General features: G+C 33.0%; 1 protein-coding gene across 2 annotated transcripts in view; it reads right to left on the bottom strand.

The window, feature by feature from the left end:
- Positions 1-17,721, bottom strand: part of LOC128999136 (protein strawberry notch) — a 56,534-nt gene extending 38,813 nt beyond the window's left edge. The window contains exons 1-6 of one of the 2 annotated variants that reach the window (XM_054425508.1): positions 17,606-17,721; positions 2,804-2,918; positions 2,214-2,411; positions 1,290-1,529; positions 686-867; positions 157-238 (exon numbers count right to left, since the gene is read on the bottom strand). In XM_054425508.1, coding sequence (XP_054281483.1) covers positions 157-238; positions 686-867; positions 1,290-1,529; positions 2,214-2,411; positions 2,804-2,918; positions 17,606-17,626 — 838 coding nt within the window. In that variant the 5' untranslated portion in view covers positions 17,627-17,721. Of the gene's footprint in view, positions 1-156; positions 239-685; positions 868-1,289; positions 1,530-2,213; positions 2,412-2,803; positions 2,919-17,325; positions 17,473-17,605 lie in introns of those variants that run through there. The other variant, XM_054425509.1, reaches the window with a different exon arrangement.
- Positions 17,722-18,011: the final 290 nt, after the last annotated feature.

Raw genomic sequence — 18,011 nt, forward strand, 5'->3', positions numbered from 1 at the left:
TGATTTCTCGTTATGTGAACATACAGCTTAGGTTGGGAACAAAAACAAGATGGTTACAGAGGTAAAAGCTATTCGTAATTCGGTTTAGTTATCCCCAGGACAGATAACTAAACCCCCTTCATTTGTCTAATTAAAATTACAATATGTGTATCTTACATTTAGGAGGCATGTAGTCTGAGTATGTTTCAGCGACACCCATGTCTTCATCATCATTTTCTTCTTCTTCTTGGTCTCTCATCTGAAAACAGTGCAAGCTAAGATTTAGCAAGATAATCATTGGGACAAGAAAAATAAACTGCTATTCATATTCATCTCTATATTGCACTTGAACAACATACTAAACAACATATCAAATAACAAGGTAAATTTTGATTTATAGTTTTTTAGAATTTTCTCCATAACCATTCAGCATACAACAAAGTCTATACAGGTACCTTATTGTGATACAGCTAAGATAATGGTCTATGGCATGCAGTGCTGTCCACAGTTAATATGTAAAAGTTAATTAATTTTCAACCAAAATTTGAATTTGATAACAAAAACTCTTTTCTACCGACTGCAATTTTCTCCTTGAGACGTTTTGCAGAGTTTTAAAAAACAAGACCAATATTTTACAAGAAACCATTAACTTTTTTCCTTTTAAAAACCTCAGGTTAAATTCAAATTTGGTAGGTTGTTTATTTACCTTGGTGTCATCCGGTGCTCCCCACATGTTGGAGACAGCTTTGTTTGGCATCATAGAGGGCCACATGCCTTGCAACATGCCTTGACCCATCAACTGGTTCAATCCTCCCATTCCTCCCATGGAAAGGATCTGATTGAGAGCGTTCAGGTTTGGAGGGTATCCCATATCACCACTACCCATACCTTCGACAAACAATACCATAACTAAAGCTTTGTAACAGCACCTCAATATATAAGATAATACTAGGGGACCGAGCTTTGCAAAAAAAACCAATTTTAGGTCCATAATCACAACTAAATGGTTCTCACGGGTTCATAACTTTCCAAATCAGATTTTCATAATTTTCACATTTAAAAGCAATACAAAATGGTCCCGTCAAACCATAACCGCGTCTTTTATCATGTGACAAGGAAGGCTCGACAAACCGCTGTGAAGGGATAAGAGGGAGCAATCACAATCCTTGTACTCAGACTTTGGTCTTGTGTGGAATATTTCCACAATATATAGACATGTGAACATTTTTTGTAAATAAAGTCTTGAATATTTTTAGAACTTGTCTTTCTTACGAAACTAAAATATGTTACAGTATTTTAAAAGTTGCTACCTTGGCCTATTCCTTGAAGAAACTGAGCAGTGGCAGAGTTCATGTTTGATGACATCATATTACCAGGGAAGCCCATGCTGGGGTATCCCAGGGCTCCCATCATGTTGGCATGTGACGGCATGTTCATGTACTGCCCTGGCATGCTACTCATACCTCCCATTCCTCCTCGAACCATCTCATAGCCTGGAGTCATGTTCCCTTTGGTCACCAAGCCCCCAGGGATTTTATTAGGCATAGGTCCTGGAAAAAGTTATTTTTGGTATTGTTGCCCAAATCTTTGATTTTAATTAAATAAAAGTTAAATATAGTAGGTGCCGAATATATTAAGAATCTTTAACATACAATTTTTGTTGTTTCATTTTTCTACCAACTGATTTATTAATAGATTTTTTTGTTGTAATTGGTTTCTGAACTAAAACTGGTGATTTTTTACCAAGAAAAGGTAATTGCACAAAGATATTGTTTTTTAGGTTCAGATTCTAACCACTTTATTCAGATATACATATTGTTTTGTACATGAATGGCATCAAGACTAAAACTAAATAATAATGTACACTACACAGCGCATAATTGCTAAATATAATCCAAAAGACAAAAAACCAAAAGTTAGTAAAAAGACCATCTAACTTAGTAACAAAGTAAAAATATACACATATTTGGGTTTTCCCACTTTAGCCCAATCAGTTTAGATAACCAAGTGACATGTCTGAAAATGATTTTCAAATTGATTGGGATATCTTGAAAAAATCTTTAATACCCTATACTGGATGGTCTAAAAGAAAGTTGTGTTCTTTCAAAATTTTAATTTCATGTGGTTAGTTGTTGTAAAATTTTATTCCAGCATATGCAGGTTGTTTTGAATATAGACTAGTTCTGTGTAGATATTCCTTTACTTGTTTAATTTACATCTCTAGTATAATGTACCTTGTTGCATTTTGACAGGGTTCAGCATTTGCTGTTGAAGTTTCCCTTTTAGCAGGGATTGTTGAAGGGATTGCTGTTGGTGTTGTTGGTATTGTTGTTGGTTCATGGGTGGAATTTTGTTGATTGTTAACCCACCCCTATTGTTGAGTTCCTCTATCCTGTTTAACGTGGCAGAGGTTGCCAAATCTTTTCCACCACCTAAAACAAAATACATTACAATCAACCTGGTAATGACATTTATCTCAAATACAACTTTTTCATTGGGATATAAATGTAATTGTAAAGAGTCGTAGTAGTAGGGCTTATATAGGCCTGATGTGTAGAATTATCTGCCAAGTAGCAACAACACTCCAACAAGGCTAGCTAGGGTCACTCACTGTCCTGCACATTACGATGTTGTTTGTATGCTTTATTCAACCACTGAACATGAATGATTGGGGATCTCCAAAACTGAAAAAATTATTCTTATCTTTACTTCTTGTCAATATCGGTACTTTTAGAACTTCATCAAAACCATAAAATAATATAAGTTTATCTGTGCATTATAAAACACACAATGAAACAGACTTATTCTTATTTGTGAAACTCACCTGGAACTTCAATTTTGTCAGGATCTTCATCTTCATCAAAGTCACTTTCTGAGGCATTATTTGACGCATCGCTGTCGTCTCCTTCATTGGCAAACTTTGGTTTCTTTGGCATCATCTGTAATAAAATGTTTGTCAAAATTCCATAGTGAAAAAATACATTAGAAAATCAGTAGAATTTACATTCCTTTAACAGTAAAACATTGACTACAGCTTTTTTAAAGGTCTTGTCACTCAATAACCTATTTTACAAGCCGTTCTTCAGCTAATTTACAGTAAACTTGAGTCCTCTATTACACAAGTAGATTTCCTTATAAAATACTTGACAGAATTACCTGATACAAACTAGGCCAAAATGACCTAAAGCAGGCCCTCTTTTAACCAACCCTGGATTAACCGCTGTTTGGATAAGCCTCATTGACATTTATTCTGGTATAAATAGAGGGCACTTTTGCCATACTAAAATTTAAACTGGTTGGTAGTTTTGTAACGAACCTCTCGGAAAACACACACGGAAATATCAGAGTAAAAAATCTTTGAATATTAGGTTTTAGTGCTAGATAGTATATATTTAATCATGTAACTAAGTGTATTTCAATGTTTAAAATGTTAATTTATTATTACAGTAATAACTATCAACATGGTAAAAATTCAACTTTAAATTTGTTCATAATCAAGTGTTTCTGTTTTCAAGAACTAAACGTTTAGACAAAAATAACAAACAGGATTGAACTTGGCCAAAACAGCTCAAAATTTACTGTTCTTATGGTTGTTACAGAAAATATAATGCACAATGTTCTAAGACGCATGCATATCTCGGCTAAAGCAGTATTGTTAAAGTCAAAACACATTTGTGCATTTTATGCGCTTTAACTTCGATGTAACTTCTTCAGCCGAGATGCATGCATCTGATGATAGCATTGTGATGCCAAAACGGCCATAGCAACAATTACAACTTGTGAGCTTTATTAATGAATTTGGGTATTTTCAAGGGTCAAATTTGCAGTTAGGTAGATAAGAGAGATTGTTTTTCTACACTACAGTTGGTTGGTAGATGTACGAGGTGTGGTGATAAAACCATTAGACTAATTTTCTACGAGACAAACTGCGACAGCCTCAAGGCCAAATGCCATATTTCTGAGTCGCCAGAAATCTCCCCTTTTGTTTGGTAAATATTAATGTTGAACTAAATACGGTGACATTCTGGGACTACCGTATGTATTAGTAGAAGTATTAATTAGTAAAAGTAAAAATTCAATTTTAATAAGAAAGCCAATTGCTTTCTCAAAGATTATTTTTATTCTGTGTGACATACTTCATGACCTGGAAAGAAATACAGTGTTTTAATGTTATATTTATTGACCAGCCAATGGTTATTTTAAACTAGCGCAGTAAATTATCAAGTTATTCAATTATAAATTATATCCATATGTTTAAATATAATCCAAACCTTACTTCTTTCACGTATATCGCAACTTACCATCACCTCTTATGTCTTAACTAGGTGTTAATTGAGACTTATGTAGGCCTATCTTCTGAGATGGTAGTCTACAGGTAAGCAACTTTCTACCAAATCGTTTCTCATTACATTATAATTATAATACCAGTTTTATACCTGAAGTATAACTACTTAACAGTGAAAATAAAATAAAAACAATTAATGAAGATAAGGTTAAAAGCACTAATAGGTCAAATACAAATCCTTAATTGAAGAACTGTTTATGGCCATAGACTAAGCTTTGCTCTATATAGGTAGTAAAATTAAAGGTCTGTTATAATATCTATATATTTTGTATACAATTTATTAAGAAATCACAAAATTTCAACTTAGTATTTTGTGTGTTAACGTGTCCCCTCTTCTTATCTCCTAATAGCGATTGGGTGACTCATTCTACTAGACCGCTAAATAACTTGTCTCACTCATTGGTTGTGCACATATTTGAATGAAAATTATACTATTTTGACCATAGCCACGTAACAAAATTTTCTTGGTTATAGAATTTATGTATGAATAAATGCACAAACAATCAAATACTATTGAAAGGTTGCGATTTTTGAATTACAATTCAAAAAACAATTAATACCTATTCTATATTCATATGATAGCTAATCAAAGTTTACAACTACAGTAGAACCCCGGTTAACCAAAATCAAATTAACCGAATAACTTAATACAGGGCTAAAATATAAGTAGATTAAGTTATATGTAAACAGAGAGACCCTTTCATCTCTCAAAATGGGATTTTCTAACCCATTGTAACATTTTTGTAGCCTAAATAAAACACTGTATTATATAGACATTGTTTTAAATAATTTTTCCTACACACTGTGGTAATTTATAGGCTATTTTTAGCACTTGACGGGTTAACCAAAAAATTGGTTGTCCGAAATGGCTCTCCCCCTTTTATTTCAGTAAACCAGGATTCTACTGTACATAAAATGTACTTTTAACTGACATGTTTGCCTTTAACTAATTCTTTTCGCTCATGGGAGAAATGAGCTACTTTAGACTATGAACAGAAGTATTGAAAGCAAGCAACTTTTTAAATGGGAGTATGTCAAATAATATTTTAAATTGCTAAAACGTTGTAAAATTTTAATTTTACTGTCAAGAGTTTGAACGGTTTTGGAACTAAGACCTGAAGTGCACAAAAATCAATCATTCATCATCATTCATTTGATCATTCATATAGAGGATAGTGGAGTAATCTAGCTCTAACTGTTCCATCATTGATAAGATAACCCTTGCCTACAAAAAGGGTGAGTTATAAATATAAGAATATGGAACTGGAACTAAAAAAAATCATAGGGCTGTGACCTGTGGATCAACCAAATGTACATTTTCATGAGCGTTGTACAGTAGTATGTTTGTTCCAATTGTTCTATTCTTTTGAGTAGTGTTACTTCTAATGAATCTTAATTGTTAAAAGTTATTTGTTTTATCTTAAGGTATAGATTAATTACTGTAAAGCTTTTTTCTGTTTACTGTAGAACCTTTAAAGGAAGTATAGTTTTCAAATACCCTTGATGACAAGTCTTATTTAATACCCCCGCCGCAGTAAACCTGCAGACTAAGCGAATTTCCATTTGCCTGATTGGATTTACACTAAAATGACTCTTTAAAAATATCACATTTATTCCCTATTTAAATAGAATTAGTTTAACGAGTACTTATGTTTGCTGCAACAGGGAGGGTACAAGTGTTTTTTGTCAAATGTTAATAGTTTAGTACCGGTAATAAATAAATGGTTTTTCTTAATTTGATCAAAATATGTTCATAAACAAGCAAACTACAACAGTTTACTTATTCTCCATAAGAATAACATGGGAATTTTAAATTTACAATTTTTTGGAATTTTCTCCGTAACCATTAGGCGCATAACAACACTTCAATATTTGTTATTGTTATTTGTTATTTATTTATTTGTTATTTATTTATTTGTTATTTATTATCACTTTTTTATTATTTGTTTTGGAAATAAATTGTTAAATTTTATGTTTTTTGGGTCAAAAATGGAAAAAAAACCAATTTTTACCCCATAAAACCCCCAATAAACCCTTGTTCCCATAGTCCTATCATGCTGGTTCGCGAACTTGTTCGAATAAATGTGGGTTTACACGTTTATACCAAATTTTGTCAAAATCGGATCATTTTTGCTCCAGATATCGTGCTAACAGACATATATATACATTTCTAGTATAAAAAGTAAAAGTAAAACGGTCCCGGGTCCAGGTCTTACCATGAGTACTAGCGTATTAATAGCTTATTCCCTAGGCCTATATGGGAAATTCGCTAATAATCCTCGTGAGGGACTTGTTATCAAGGTTCTAACAGTACTGTACTATTTTTCATTAAAATTTGTAAGCTAACATAAGTAGGGCAAGTAAAATATCAAATTAGGCCAACTACATATTATCAAACTGGGGGATTATAAAAAACCTTAAAATTATACAACCACAGAATGGTATATCTTAATTATAAAAAGTCATGTTTGAATATTATATTTGAATATTGAATATTGATATTTGAATATTAGGCTATGTTACTTAAATATAACCCCGCTATACAAACCTGCAGACTAGGCGAATTTCCGTTGGCCTGATTAGATTTACACACTAAAATATGTCTATAAACACGTCAGATATATTCCCTAATTACATAGCATTTGGTTTAACGAGTACTTAGGTTTACTGATACAAGAAAGGTAAGTGTTTTGTTTGATTTGATTTTTTTTATTTTACATACAAAAGGACAAACTCCATTTTTTTGGAAATGTTAACAACTTAGTATGAAACAAATTTGGCAAACGTTATCCCAATATTTCCATATCCAAGCGATCTACAGCAATTAAATTACCCTACATAAGGATAACATGGTACATACAACGTAGGCCTACTGTATTTGTATTAAGCACTTGAATAACTCAATAACCGAATGCCGTAGAAAATGTGTACTAAATTGTCTGTTTTTTTAAGGTCTGCATGATAAATGTATAATATAATTTCTAAATTCACATAGTAGGCCTATGTATGTACGGAAAGTAAATAAAACTATGCCTAATAACACTTAACGTTAGACTTATAAGCCTAGGCCTATTGTTTACTTACAAGATGATAAATCCTATACTCTAAAACAAGCGCATATACGGACAAAATTTTACTTTCGTCCAAGGATTTTAAATTTTTGTGTTTATTATGCGGTATTTGGCCACAAGAAATAGATTGGAGTTGGTCACAAGGCTGGGAAAAATCCAGTTTCCGCCCTACAACCCAGTGGCATAACCGAAGGGCCCGCAGGGCCTGCAATGCAGGGGGGCCCGCAAACCAGTGAGCAGGAAACGGCGAGCAGAGAGGCCCGTAAGACAAGTGGGACCGAAAAATTGGAGTTAATTCTTATTTAAATGCATTATCAATCATTCAATAACTGTATTGAACAAGTAATAACATTATTGTTATTAATATTATGTTGTTATCGTTTAATTTCGTTAGGCCTCTTCAGTGATAACGAACTAAGGTAACAAATTTAACGTTTTGGGTCATTGATTATTATGCAATCTTACTTTCGTCACCGGGAAATATTTTACTTCTCAGTGATTTAGTACACTGCTTATGTCGTCTGCAAACATTTTGAAACATTAAGTTACCTGGAGCCTGGAGTCATGAACGTTGGCTGGGGCTTTTAATATTGTATTATTTTACATTTTAGTTTTTTCCTAATATTGATTGTATTTCGTTAAATACAATATATTGCTACTCTACTGACTGTGTTTGTTAGCCTATATCTAATTTTACCTCACAATTAACCAATAGGCCTACTAAAGACATAAATGTTTATAAGGTAAACGCTTTAAATCGATATGAAGACAAAATAAAAAAATTCAATAGGCCATTTTAGCCTGTGATAAAAGTATGTCAATATTTTAAATTAACTAACTTTTAGTGTATGAGTTAATTATAACCAAAGATTAAGCTAATATAATAAATAAATACTTTATAATACATTACTATGAAATGGTGACCATACAAATGTAGGTATTTTAAGCAAAGTACGAATGGAGATGAGTGTAGGATGAGTGTCACGATCTTGTAGTCTTGTTAGTGACTAAGGCCGACATATTCATTAGACACAGCTGTTAATTAATAGCCAATGGCAACTAAGGGGCCTACAGTTTATAGTGGAATCCGAACCACATTTTTGCCTTGTAATTACCGGTACCGAATTAGTCTAACTATCAGGATAGTAAAAATTGATAACATGTTTGATAAATTAAATGTAAAACCTCCTTGATATAAACATTCTGATAGAGATGAAAATAAGCTATTTTATTTTATTTAAAAACTATTTACAAACATGATACAACAACAATGAATACATGAATACAACATGAATACAATACACTGTTATTGATGTAATGATGTAGAGATGTAACTTTTTCATCAAGCCAAAATTGAAATACTTAACACGCCCTTTTATGGAACATAGTCCATAATTTATTTACTACTCTATATATGATTAATCTGTTTGATCATTAATTTTATCGGTGGTCCAAAAATAGCTCTGGGGTGGAGGGGGGTGTTTGATTATGTTGTATCGACGGTCTAAAAATAACCTGAGAGGGGGGCCCAAAATATAAGTTTGCAGGGGGGCCCGCAAAAATCTGTTACGCCACTGCTACAGCCCTTGAAAGTGCCCATGTTATCGTCAACACCTTTTTGTATCTGCAGTTAATAAGAACAGCTGATACAAATAGTTATTCTTGAATCATAAAAAAATTTTCACATCAGTAACGTACATAATAAATATCTTTAATTTAGCTGAATAACTTATCTAATAAATTTAATGTTTAATTCAATACGAGCAAAGCTCGCTCTTGGTACTACTTATAAAAGATGGGAAGGGGTGTAGATTGTTTGTGTGTAATAAATGAAAATTATGAGAGAAAAATTAGTAAGCCATGTTAACAAGAAGAACCAGAATATAATGTTTATTTGTACAATGTAATGAATTCTTTTAAAATCATCAGCTGTTCTAATTAATTTTAAACAGGCTAAAGAAAAAATATTAGGTAAAAGAACTGAACAAGTGGAGATCGATTTTGATACTCCAATGGTCGTCAGACCCAATAGGTGAATCTGTTGAGTAGGAGATCTGTTTCCTATTGGGTTCCAATGATTGGAGTATTCAATCAAAATTGATCACCTTTTACCATTTAGTAAAGAAACAAACAAGTGTAAAAAATGTTTGAATGTCTTTAGATGTCTTTAAGCAAATTGCCTCTATTAGGAAGTAAGGTATTGCTGTAGGTGGCATAGTCAGACCTGGGACTGATTTTCTTTTCCATTTTCAAGTCCCAGAAGACAAAGCAGTATTCATTCAAATTGTTGTACTTTATTATTCTATTTGTGTCTGTAGACTTTTTAACACGAGCAATTGTGGTCTGATTTTGATGAATTGTGTCATAAATGTGAAGGGCTTGATTGATTTCCATGAACCAGCAAGATTGGTTAATGTTTACGGATATATGTTTATCAAATTTGCCAAGTTTATTAATTTCATACTGGACCACTGTTTTATGAAAAAACTGTTTCTCTTCCCTGTAGCAGCAAACCTACAGTATTCGTTTATATCAAGGGAACAAATCTGATTTGTTTAACACTTAAAAACCTAAGCCCGAGTATAGCTCGGGTGTTAGTTTGTTGAATCTTACCTCCGAGCGCTAGTGTGCGAATAGCGGAGCTTGTCACGTTCGGCTGAAGATGGCATGGTAGCTCAGTTGGCTAACAACGAATGTAGCGTTGCGGTCTTTCTACACGGGTTTGAATCCCGTACGTGTGCAATCCTGACTAAGCTCAATAATGTGTGGCTTAGCTGGCGGGAGGGGCCCACTTTAAATAAACAGTGGCCGGCTCCGGTGGAAGTTGACAGCATTATTGAGTTTAATAGGGATTGCATACAACACCTGGTTTGCTTCTTTTCGCGAACTTCCCTGTAGGGAAGTAGCTATTACCGTAGGTGGCAAGGTAAGACTAGGCCCAGGACGGATTAACTTTTTCATTTTTATGACTCCAGAGGTCGTTTTTGGAGTATAACAAACTATTCGTTCAAATTGTTATATGTAGGCTATATAGAACACAATAACTTAAGCAATTTTTGTCCAATTTTGATTTTGATTTAATTTTGCTTGAAGGTGGTGTAGGGCGGGATAAACTTAAATGAGTTAGCCAACCAGCATATTTGGACCATGGGAACAGGGTTTTATGGGGTAAAGATTAGTTTTTCCCATTTTTGACCCCCAAACATCAAATGATCTAATTTAGCCTATCTCTAAAGTCTTTTTGAAAAGCTTTAAAAACAAAAATTTAGTATATTGAAGTGCTTTTTAAGGTTGTTGGTCACGGAGAAAATTCAAAAATTTGAAATTTAAAATTCCCATGTTTTTCTTATGGAGAATAAGTAAACTGTTGTAGTTTGCTTGTTTATGGGTATATTTTGATCAAATTTGGCAAATTTATTTATTTTATACTAAGCTATTACTGGTAATAATATTTAACTAAAAAGACACTTTATTACCCTCCCTGTATCAGCAAACCTAGGTACTTATTAAAACTAATGTTATTTATAAATAGATTTAAGTGAAAATCAAATCAGGCAAATGGAAATTCGCATAGTCTGCAGGTTTGCTCCGGCAGGGGTATTTGAAAAATAAGTGTAGAGGAGGAGTATACGGATTTTTCGCTTTTATTTTATAAAATCGACATATCGTGTTAAAATAAATACCTATCATAAAAGCCATAAAAGGACAGACGGTAACCTAAAAAAATATGAACAGAGAAATAAAAAAATAATACAAGAGCTCTTAAAGTGTTGAGGAAATATTTCAGTAAAAACAAAAACTAAATCAGACACATCGAAATTTAGTGAATCAGCAGGTTTCCTGCACTTTCTGTTTTAAGGTTAAAAAATTAGAAAAAATCTAATTTTGATAAATTTAATAACCTCATGACACCCCATTCTCATTATCTTACTCGATTTTGCTGGTTCGCAAACTCACAAAAGATAAATCCAGCCCCAAACATTAATGCCAAATTTCAACGATGTTACCGTATGGGAGAAATTCGTTGAAAAGGACGTTGTAGCACTTCATACGTGAAAAGTAAGTTAGTTTTTCCAATATTGTATGCAGTACTATTGATTTAAAACTGTGTGAAAAGTAAGTTAGTTTTTCCAATATTGTATGCAGTACTATTGATTTAAAACTGCAAAATTATCATTTCTTAAGTCATATTTGAGTATTAAATTTGTATTTACAGAGAAAATGTATTAATTAAGGAAGTCTGTCACAGGTTTTAGCTTAAAATGTGTTAGAATTTGGACATGGGTATGCTTTATCTTCAAGTAAAAATGTAATAATTTTGTTTTAATTAGGAAACACATTCAACGTCCAATTACTAATCAATTACTAAATAACCTATTAACCCTAGCAGTGGCCAACCGTCGCCTGGTGACGGTATGACGTTGATGCTTAGAATGGCCAATGTCGTCTGGTGACGGTATGGGCCGAAATTTTTTTAACGGTAAAAAACACTTACAATCAACTCAGATGAGAATAATATATATACCATTCGAAAGATCACATTCTGAACTTTCATTTGATTACATAAACAAACCCTGTAGCAGGTATATAACAATGTCACGACGATTAGAAATCAAATGAAATTTTGGCGCGGTACGACTTTTGCAGCCGACACTTGGGAACTGGCAAAACACGTCTTGTTTGGCATTACCCTGCTCGGGTAATTTTCGTCTTGGGATATTGCGGGTGGTACCACTGGATAGCCATTGATTTTATCTTCATTGTGGTAGTGATATTTATAACTAAATATTGATTGCACAATCGGTACGATTTTATGAAAACAGCTGTTTTCGAAATTTCTAACAAATGGCCAACAGTCGTCTGGTGACAGTATGGAAAATACGAATTATATACAGTGAAAGTTATTATTACTAGTCATATAGTATATCATTTTGAAGAGGAAGAAATTTAGATTCAGAGAGTGGCAGCCCTGCACTCAGGGTTATTTCTGTATGCTCGCATGTAGACGACAAGTGAGTCATTACTGCTACAGTCTGTCAGCTGTCTTGTATGGCCATTGTTTGTTTGTGTTGTTGCCGTAATAGTTTTATCCGCGATTTATTACTAAATATGTTATTAGTTTCTTAGTGTTAGTGTTAGTGAAGTGTTGTGTGTGTGTATAACAGTAATCTTCATGCATAAATATTACTGAATTGTGTGAAATAGTGTTCATAAAAGGTTGTATTTTGTTAGCATCATGTCCTAAAATGACGATTCTGACATTCAGAGATTGTTGTACCTATATAATGATATACCCAGGGTGTTATACATTTTTATAAAGGTAAATGAATACACTACAACATGTTTATAATTGTTTGGGGGTAAAAAATTTTGTAAAAAAGTTATAGCCTATACTAAATAGGCCTACTACTGTATTTTGTTAGCATCATGTTCAAAAATGACAATTCTGACATTCAGAGGTGCTATATATGCTATACAGTATAATGATTTACCCAAGGTGTTATACATTTTTATAAAGGTAAATGAATACACTACAACATGTTTATATTGGTTTGGGTGTAAAAAATTTGGTAAAAAAATTATATAGGCTACTAAATACTGTACACTCCATTTTCTGGAAATGCGCAAAAAATTCAAAACGTTCTCAAATTGATACATAATCATAGGTGAAAATAACTTTTTACCATCATACTTATGACTTTTTTGGATTCCTTACTTCATTAGCTTTACAAATATGTAGGCTACATATCATCAGCCTACATAATGTTTCACAACACAAGCAAACACTATAGGCTATAGTTTACACTTGTTTGCGGTTTTGCGGTTATTGTATTATTATGTCCCTATTACGTACCTACAAAAAAAAATATTTCTAACATGTTATACATTTTTATGTAGGTAATTGAATACACTACAAGATTATTATGTTGGTTTGAAGTAAACAAATTTGGTACAAAAGTTGTATAGGCTACTAAGTACTGTGAATTTTTTTCTCGAGAAATCGCTAAAATATAAAAACATTATTTTATATACGTATGTTTATAGGTAAAAAATTATTTTTACCATAAACTTTATGACTTTTTTTGGTTCCTTACTTCATTAGCTTTACAAACATGTATATATCATTATTAGTATACACATATATTATAGAACTTTTTACAACATAAACTAACACTGTACGGTTTTCAATTTTTTCGGTTCTCCGTTTGTCATTATAATTCGCCCCAAAAACTTATAAAAAAAAATATTTTCCTAACATGTTATATATTTCTATGTAGGGAATTAGATTGTCTACAAAATGTATATAATGAATTTCCCATAAAAAAATCCGTAGAAAAAAAATGCAGAGGCCGCTTTTGAAATTTCAAAAAAAAAAATTCAATTTTTTTTATTTTTTTCACTTTACCGATAAAATACATTGTCTAAATCATTATGATATTACTATTTCTAGATTCTCCTGTTCTTTCCGAACAAAATGAATATGAGGTTGGCTAGGTTTACTTGTACGGTTGAATTTTTACGAATTTTCAAAAAATGGTCTGCAAAATCGCCAAAATGGGTTGGCCATTCCCCACTTCTAACATTGGCCACTGCTAGGGTTAACAAAACTACTATCATACAAAAAGCAATAAATGCACTATCAAATCTCTTATCTAGACTGTCTTTCTTGAGAAGATAATACAAGTTTCTACAGTAAAATCATGATGATTCTATATAATAACAAAAACTGTTTCAACGTGTTTTATAAAGGTTATTAGAGTTATTCATTGTTATGACAGCTGGTAACAGTAAAAAATTATAGAAAAAAATCAACAAGTATTGAGGAGCAAAGCAATTTCCCTGGTAAGGGTGTAGGGGGCAAATGATTAATTTAAAGTTTGGGTAGGATTAAAAATGTTAAACAAGTTATGAAAACATGTGATTTTGGTTTTACTCTAATGAAATATCCGTAGAATTGTAATTTACCCTCAGAAGTGTAGGCCTAAATCAGTAAGCCACTTAATTGGACTTTTCAATCACAACACCAGGTTTTTATGTGGATGGTGAACATTGAGTTTCAGAAGGAAAACTGTTTTCTAAATTCACAAGTTTTTGAACGTTTTTGAATTGGAAGATTATGTGGAAATACACATTTATTTAATATGCAACCGCCAAGTAATCATAATATTTAATTTTGCATATAATAGCAAAATTAGTTTTTTTGTTTATAAAATGTCTAATATCTTGTAACAAAAGTATTTTCTACTCAACTTACAGTTTTCGCTTAGCAGACCAGTACAATAGGTGTTTCACTCAAAGCTATGACTGAGAGAATAGCCAGCTGATAACATTTAACGTCTCTATTGTTTTAAAAACTGGAATGTTAATGAAGTTGGCTTTATAAACCATGATTTTAAACATAGGAATTACAAACATATATTCGCTCAACCAATTACTGTCTTCATATTCTTTGAAGGAATTCAACAAAATATTTTTTCTCCGTTTGTTAAAAATCCAAACATTCCTATAGAGGGATAAAAGTAACATAAATCACACCAATACTCAATCAGACTGATGAAAAATTGTCCCAGTCTTTTAAATTATAATTTGGTCTGACCTACCTTTAAAATTGTAGAAGTGTTACGTTTTAGCACATTTTCATAAGGCCTAAGCGATGGATGGAGTATGAAAACCTTAAACTAAAATCTGTACGAGACCGGTTGTCACTAAATGAATTTCAGAATTAAAGCTTTACAATTATAAAATTGGCTTTACAATGAACTTGCACTGATAAATATTAGATCATGAAAAATATAGGAACTAAAAAGTTTAAATTATCCATAAGCCTGCAAGTGTTTACCGACAAGGCCCATTTCAGTCTACTGGTCAACGGCTGCTTTCTTCAAGGTATCATAGGTAAGGTGAGCACTATTATTACACATAGGCCTAATGCAAAGGCACAACTCAAGTAGGCCCCTACATAAGTGAATTGTTTCAAATTGTTGGTAAAATACTCTTGGTTAAAAGCTGCTACCTCAGTCTTGTTTATTTTTTTACACATCTGCTGCGAGAATCCCTTTGGGACGGTCGGAAATGCGAAGCAGCCTCGGCGTGTCAGTGAATCAGCGAACGCAATAACTTAGGCATTATAATATTTCAGTCTTGACAGCGGCAAAACAGCTGCGGTGATATTGCTGTGTTACCCAGAGAGTGAACTAAAAAACTTACGTATAGCAACACTGCCTGGATCTGTAACCAGTGTCTTTGATCCCCGAAAACGGGACAAAAAGCGTTGCCAAACGAGAATCTATGGGAAATTTGATTACCAACCTAAACCCAACTTGCACCAAATTAAAGAATAGGACCAGCACAACATGCGTACATAGTTTAGTTGGTCCACAATAAATGTAGAGGTCACAGTTTAGACCAACTTGTGTAACACTGCACTGTGACTCCGACCGGAGTCGTACGCACGCTGTGCCAGTACGGCATGACTCCAATAGGAGTTCAACAGCAGCGAACGTATTAATGAGGGAGCTCAGCCAGTAGTAGAGGCCAGTACACAAAATTCTTAAGAAACCCCCAAAGGTCGATATCACATGACTTCAGTTCGGTAGATTGTGGTAGCTATGCTAAATATCTGTCATTAGGTGATCAATAAAATTAACTACTCATAGGCCGGATCTTAAAAAAGACCAGAGATAATGTCCACTTGATAAACCACTTGATAATGTCAAGAAACAAATCTATTTACCGTACCTATGTAAATATTTCACTGTATGCTACTCAACCTACCATTTGTAACTGTAGTAGGCATAGATATCATAAAAGTGTTAAGTTTTATACACTAATGTTCATTTATAAAAGCCCTGTAAGTTAACTTATGTCCTATACAACCATTCGCTTAAAACATATAGGTCTACAGGCCTTTATATATAAGGTGATAAGAGGAAGCTAGGCGAAAACTCTGAATAACTGAGATTGTGATCTCATCTTTGCGTTGTAAATATTTTTATGGGTAGCTATAATTAACTTATATTGCAGTTTACTGTAAAATTATGAACAAATATGCTACCGGTATCTTGTTTTTATTAGGATGAAAAGTAGGTCTCAAGGGATTTTTAAAATAAGTTAGGCTAACTTAGGTTGCCAACTTTAGTGAACCAATCTATTAAATTGTTTTTATAAAATTTCCCTCACGAGTTGCTTTTCCAAATACTACGGAACCTTCCAAAACCAATAAGTTAGACATAGGGACTATAAGTCAAACATTTTTTTGTAGATTTGTGCCCACGTTTTAAGTTATAACTTATGCTGAGCAAGAAGATATCCTAGTTTGCACAGTTGAGTGCAACTTAAATAAGTTGACCGTGCAAAACTACTTACTAAGTTTAAAACGCAGATTACCTGGGACCAGTGAGAAGAAGTCTACCAGATAAATACATTACGCAGAATTTCCCCTGAATAGAATCCATAGAAGAAGGGCCAAGTAAACTTAAACTCTTTATATGGCAAAGAAGGCTTTTGATTGGAAAAGATTTAAGATATCATAAAGAGGATCAAATTAGCCAATAGTCATGTACAAAATTAAGTCATTGGGTAGATGAAACCAATAGATATATAAAATTCAGTAGACCTACCTATGGCAAGTAATAAATTCAGGGGGTTGATAAGTTCAATATAGTTAGTAGCCTAATTAACAGTTGTTTAACTTAAAATATATTTTTTCATAAATTTATTCTTTGTTATTTTATCTGCTGCATAGGCTATGTAGTATGTATGTTATTTAGTCTACAAAAGAGGGGAAGGTATCTCCTGATATCACTTATCGACATAAATCTCTGATTTCACAACTCTTAATTCTTAAAAAACTACAGTCCTAACCTAAAAAAAATCACAGAGGCTGACTAATATACGTTTCTCATCTGATATAATTAATTATAGACTTACCACTTGTGCACACATGTTCTTTATTCTATAGAACAAATTTTGTAATGTTTATGATAATACAATTCACAATAAACTATAATTATCAAATTGACAAATTTGCACCTCACTCAAGCTCAACTAACACTTCTCTTCAAGATGCCCAACAGTACCGTACTAAACCAAACCCTCCAATGTTAGTATGAATGGACCGCAACTGATGCGAAGAAATCATTCTGCTGAGTCGATGGTGTTAATAGTACCAGTACCTTAAAAGCAGAAGAAATCCATTTATATTACTTACGGCTTTCTTAGGACGGGGCATTTTGCCATTTGCCAGTAAAGGACAATCCTAGGTAAACGACACTTTTTTATTGTACTACAGTAGCTCCCGCCATATTGTTATTCCCAGAATCCACCATTTCTAAAACTTTTGTTATCATTTTGATAGTAGTTCCTTAGGCCACCCAAGAGGTAGCAGCACTTTGCATTTCGGAGTTTCTAAGCCTACATTATCTAATTCCGTAACGTCGACAATCTTCCATAGCGTCGAATATCTATGTACATATTCTCTTCTCTTCTGGTATTGTGGGAGTCGAAGTCACTCATGAGTTTGAGAACATCCACCTCTCTATTTTTATGAGGGACTGAATGTTTAAAAATAATATAGAGTCATAGCCTATATGAAGTTCAGTCACGAAATATTGGCT

Source organism: Macrosteles quadrilineatus, unplaced genomic scaffold, assembly GCF_028750875.1.
Source record: "Macrosteles quadrilineatus isolate MER2022 unplaced genomic scaffold, UCM_ALF_1.0 Scaffold_7__1_contigs__length_78375512, whole genome shotgun sequence".
Lineage (NCBI taxonomy): Eukaryota > Metazoa > Arthropoda > Insecta > Hemiptera > Cicadellidae > Macrosteles > Macrosteles quadrilineatus.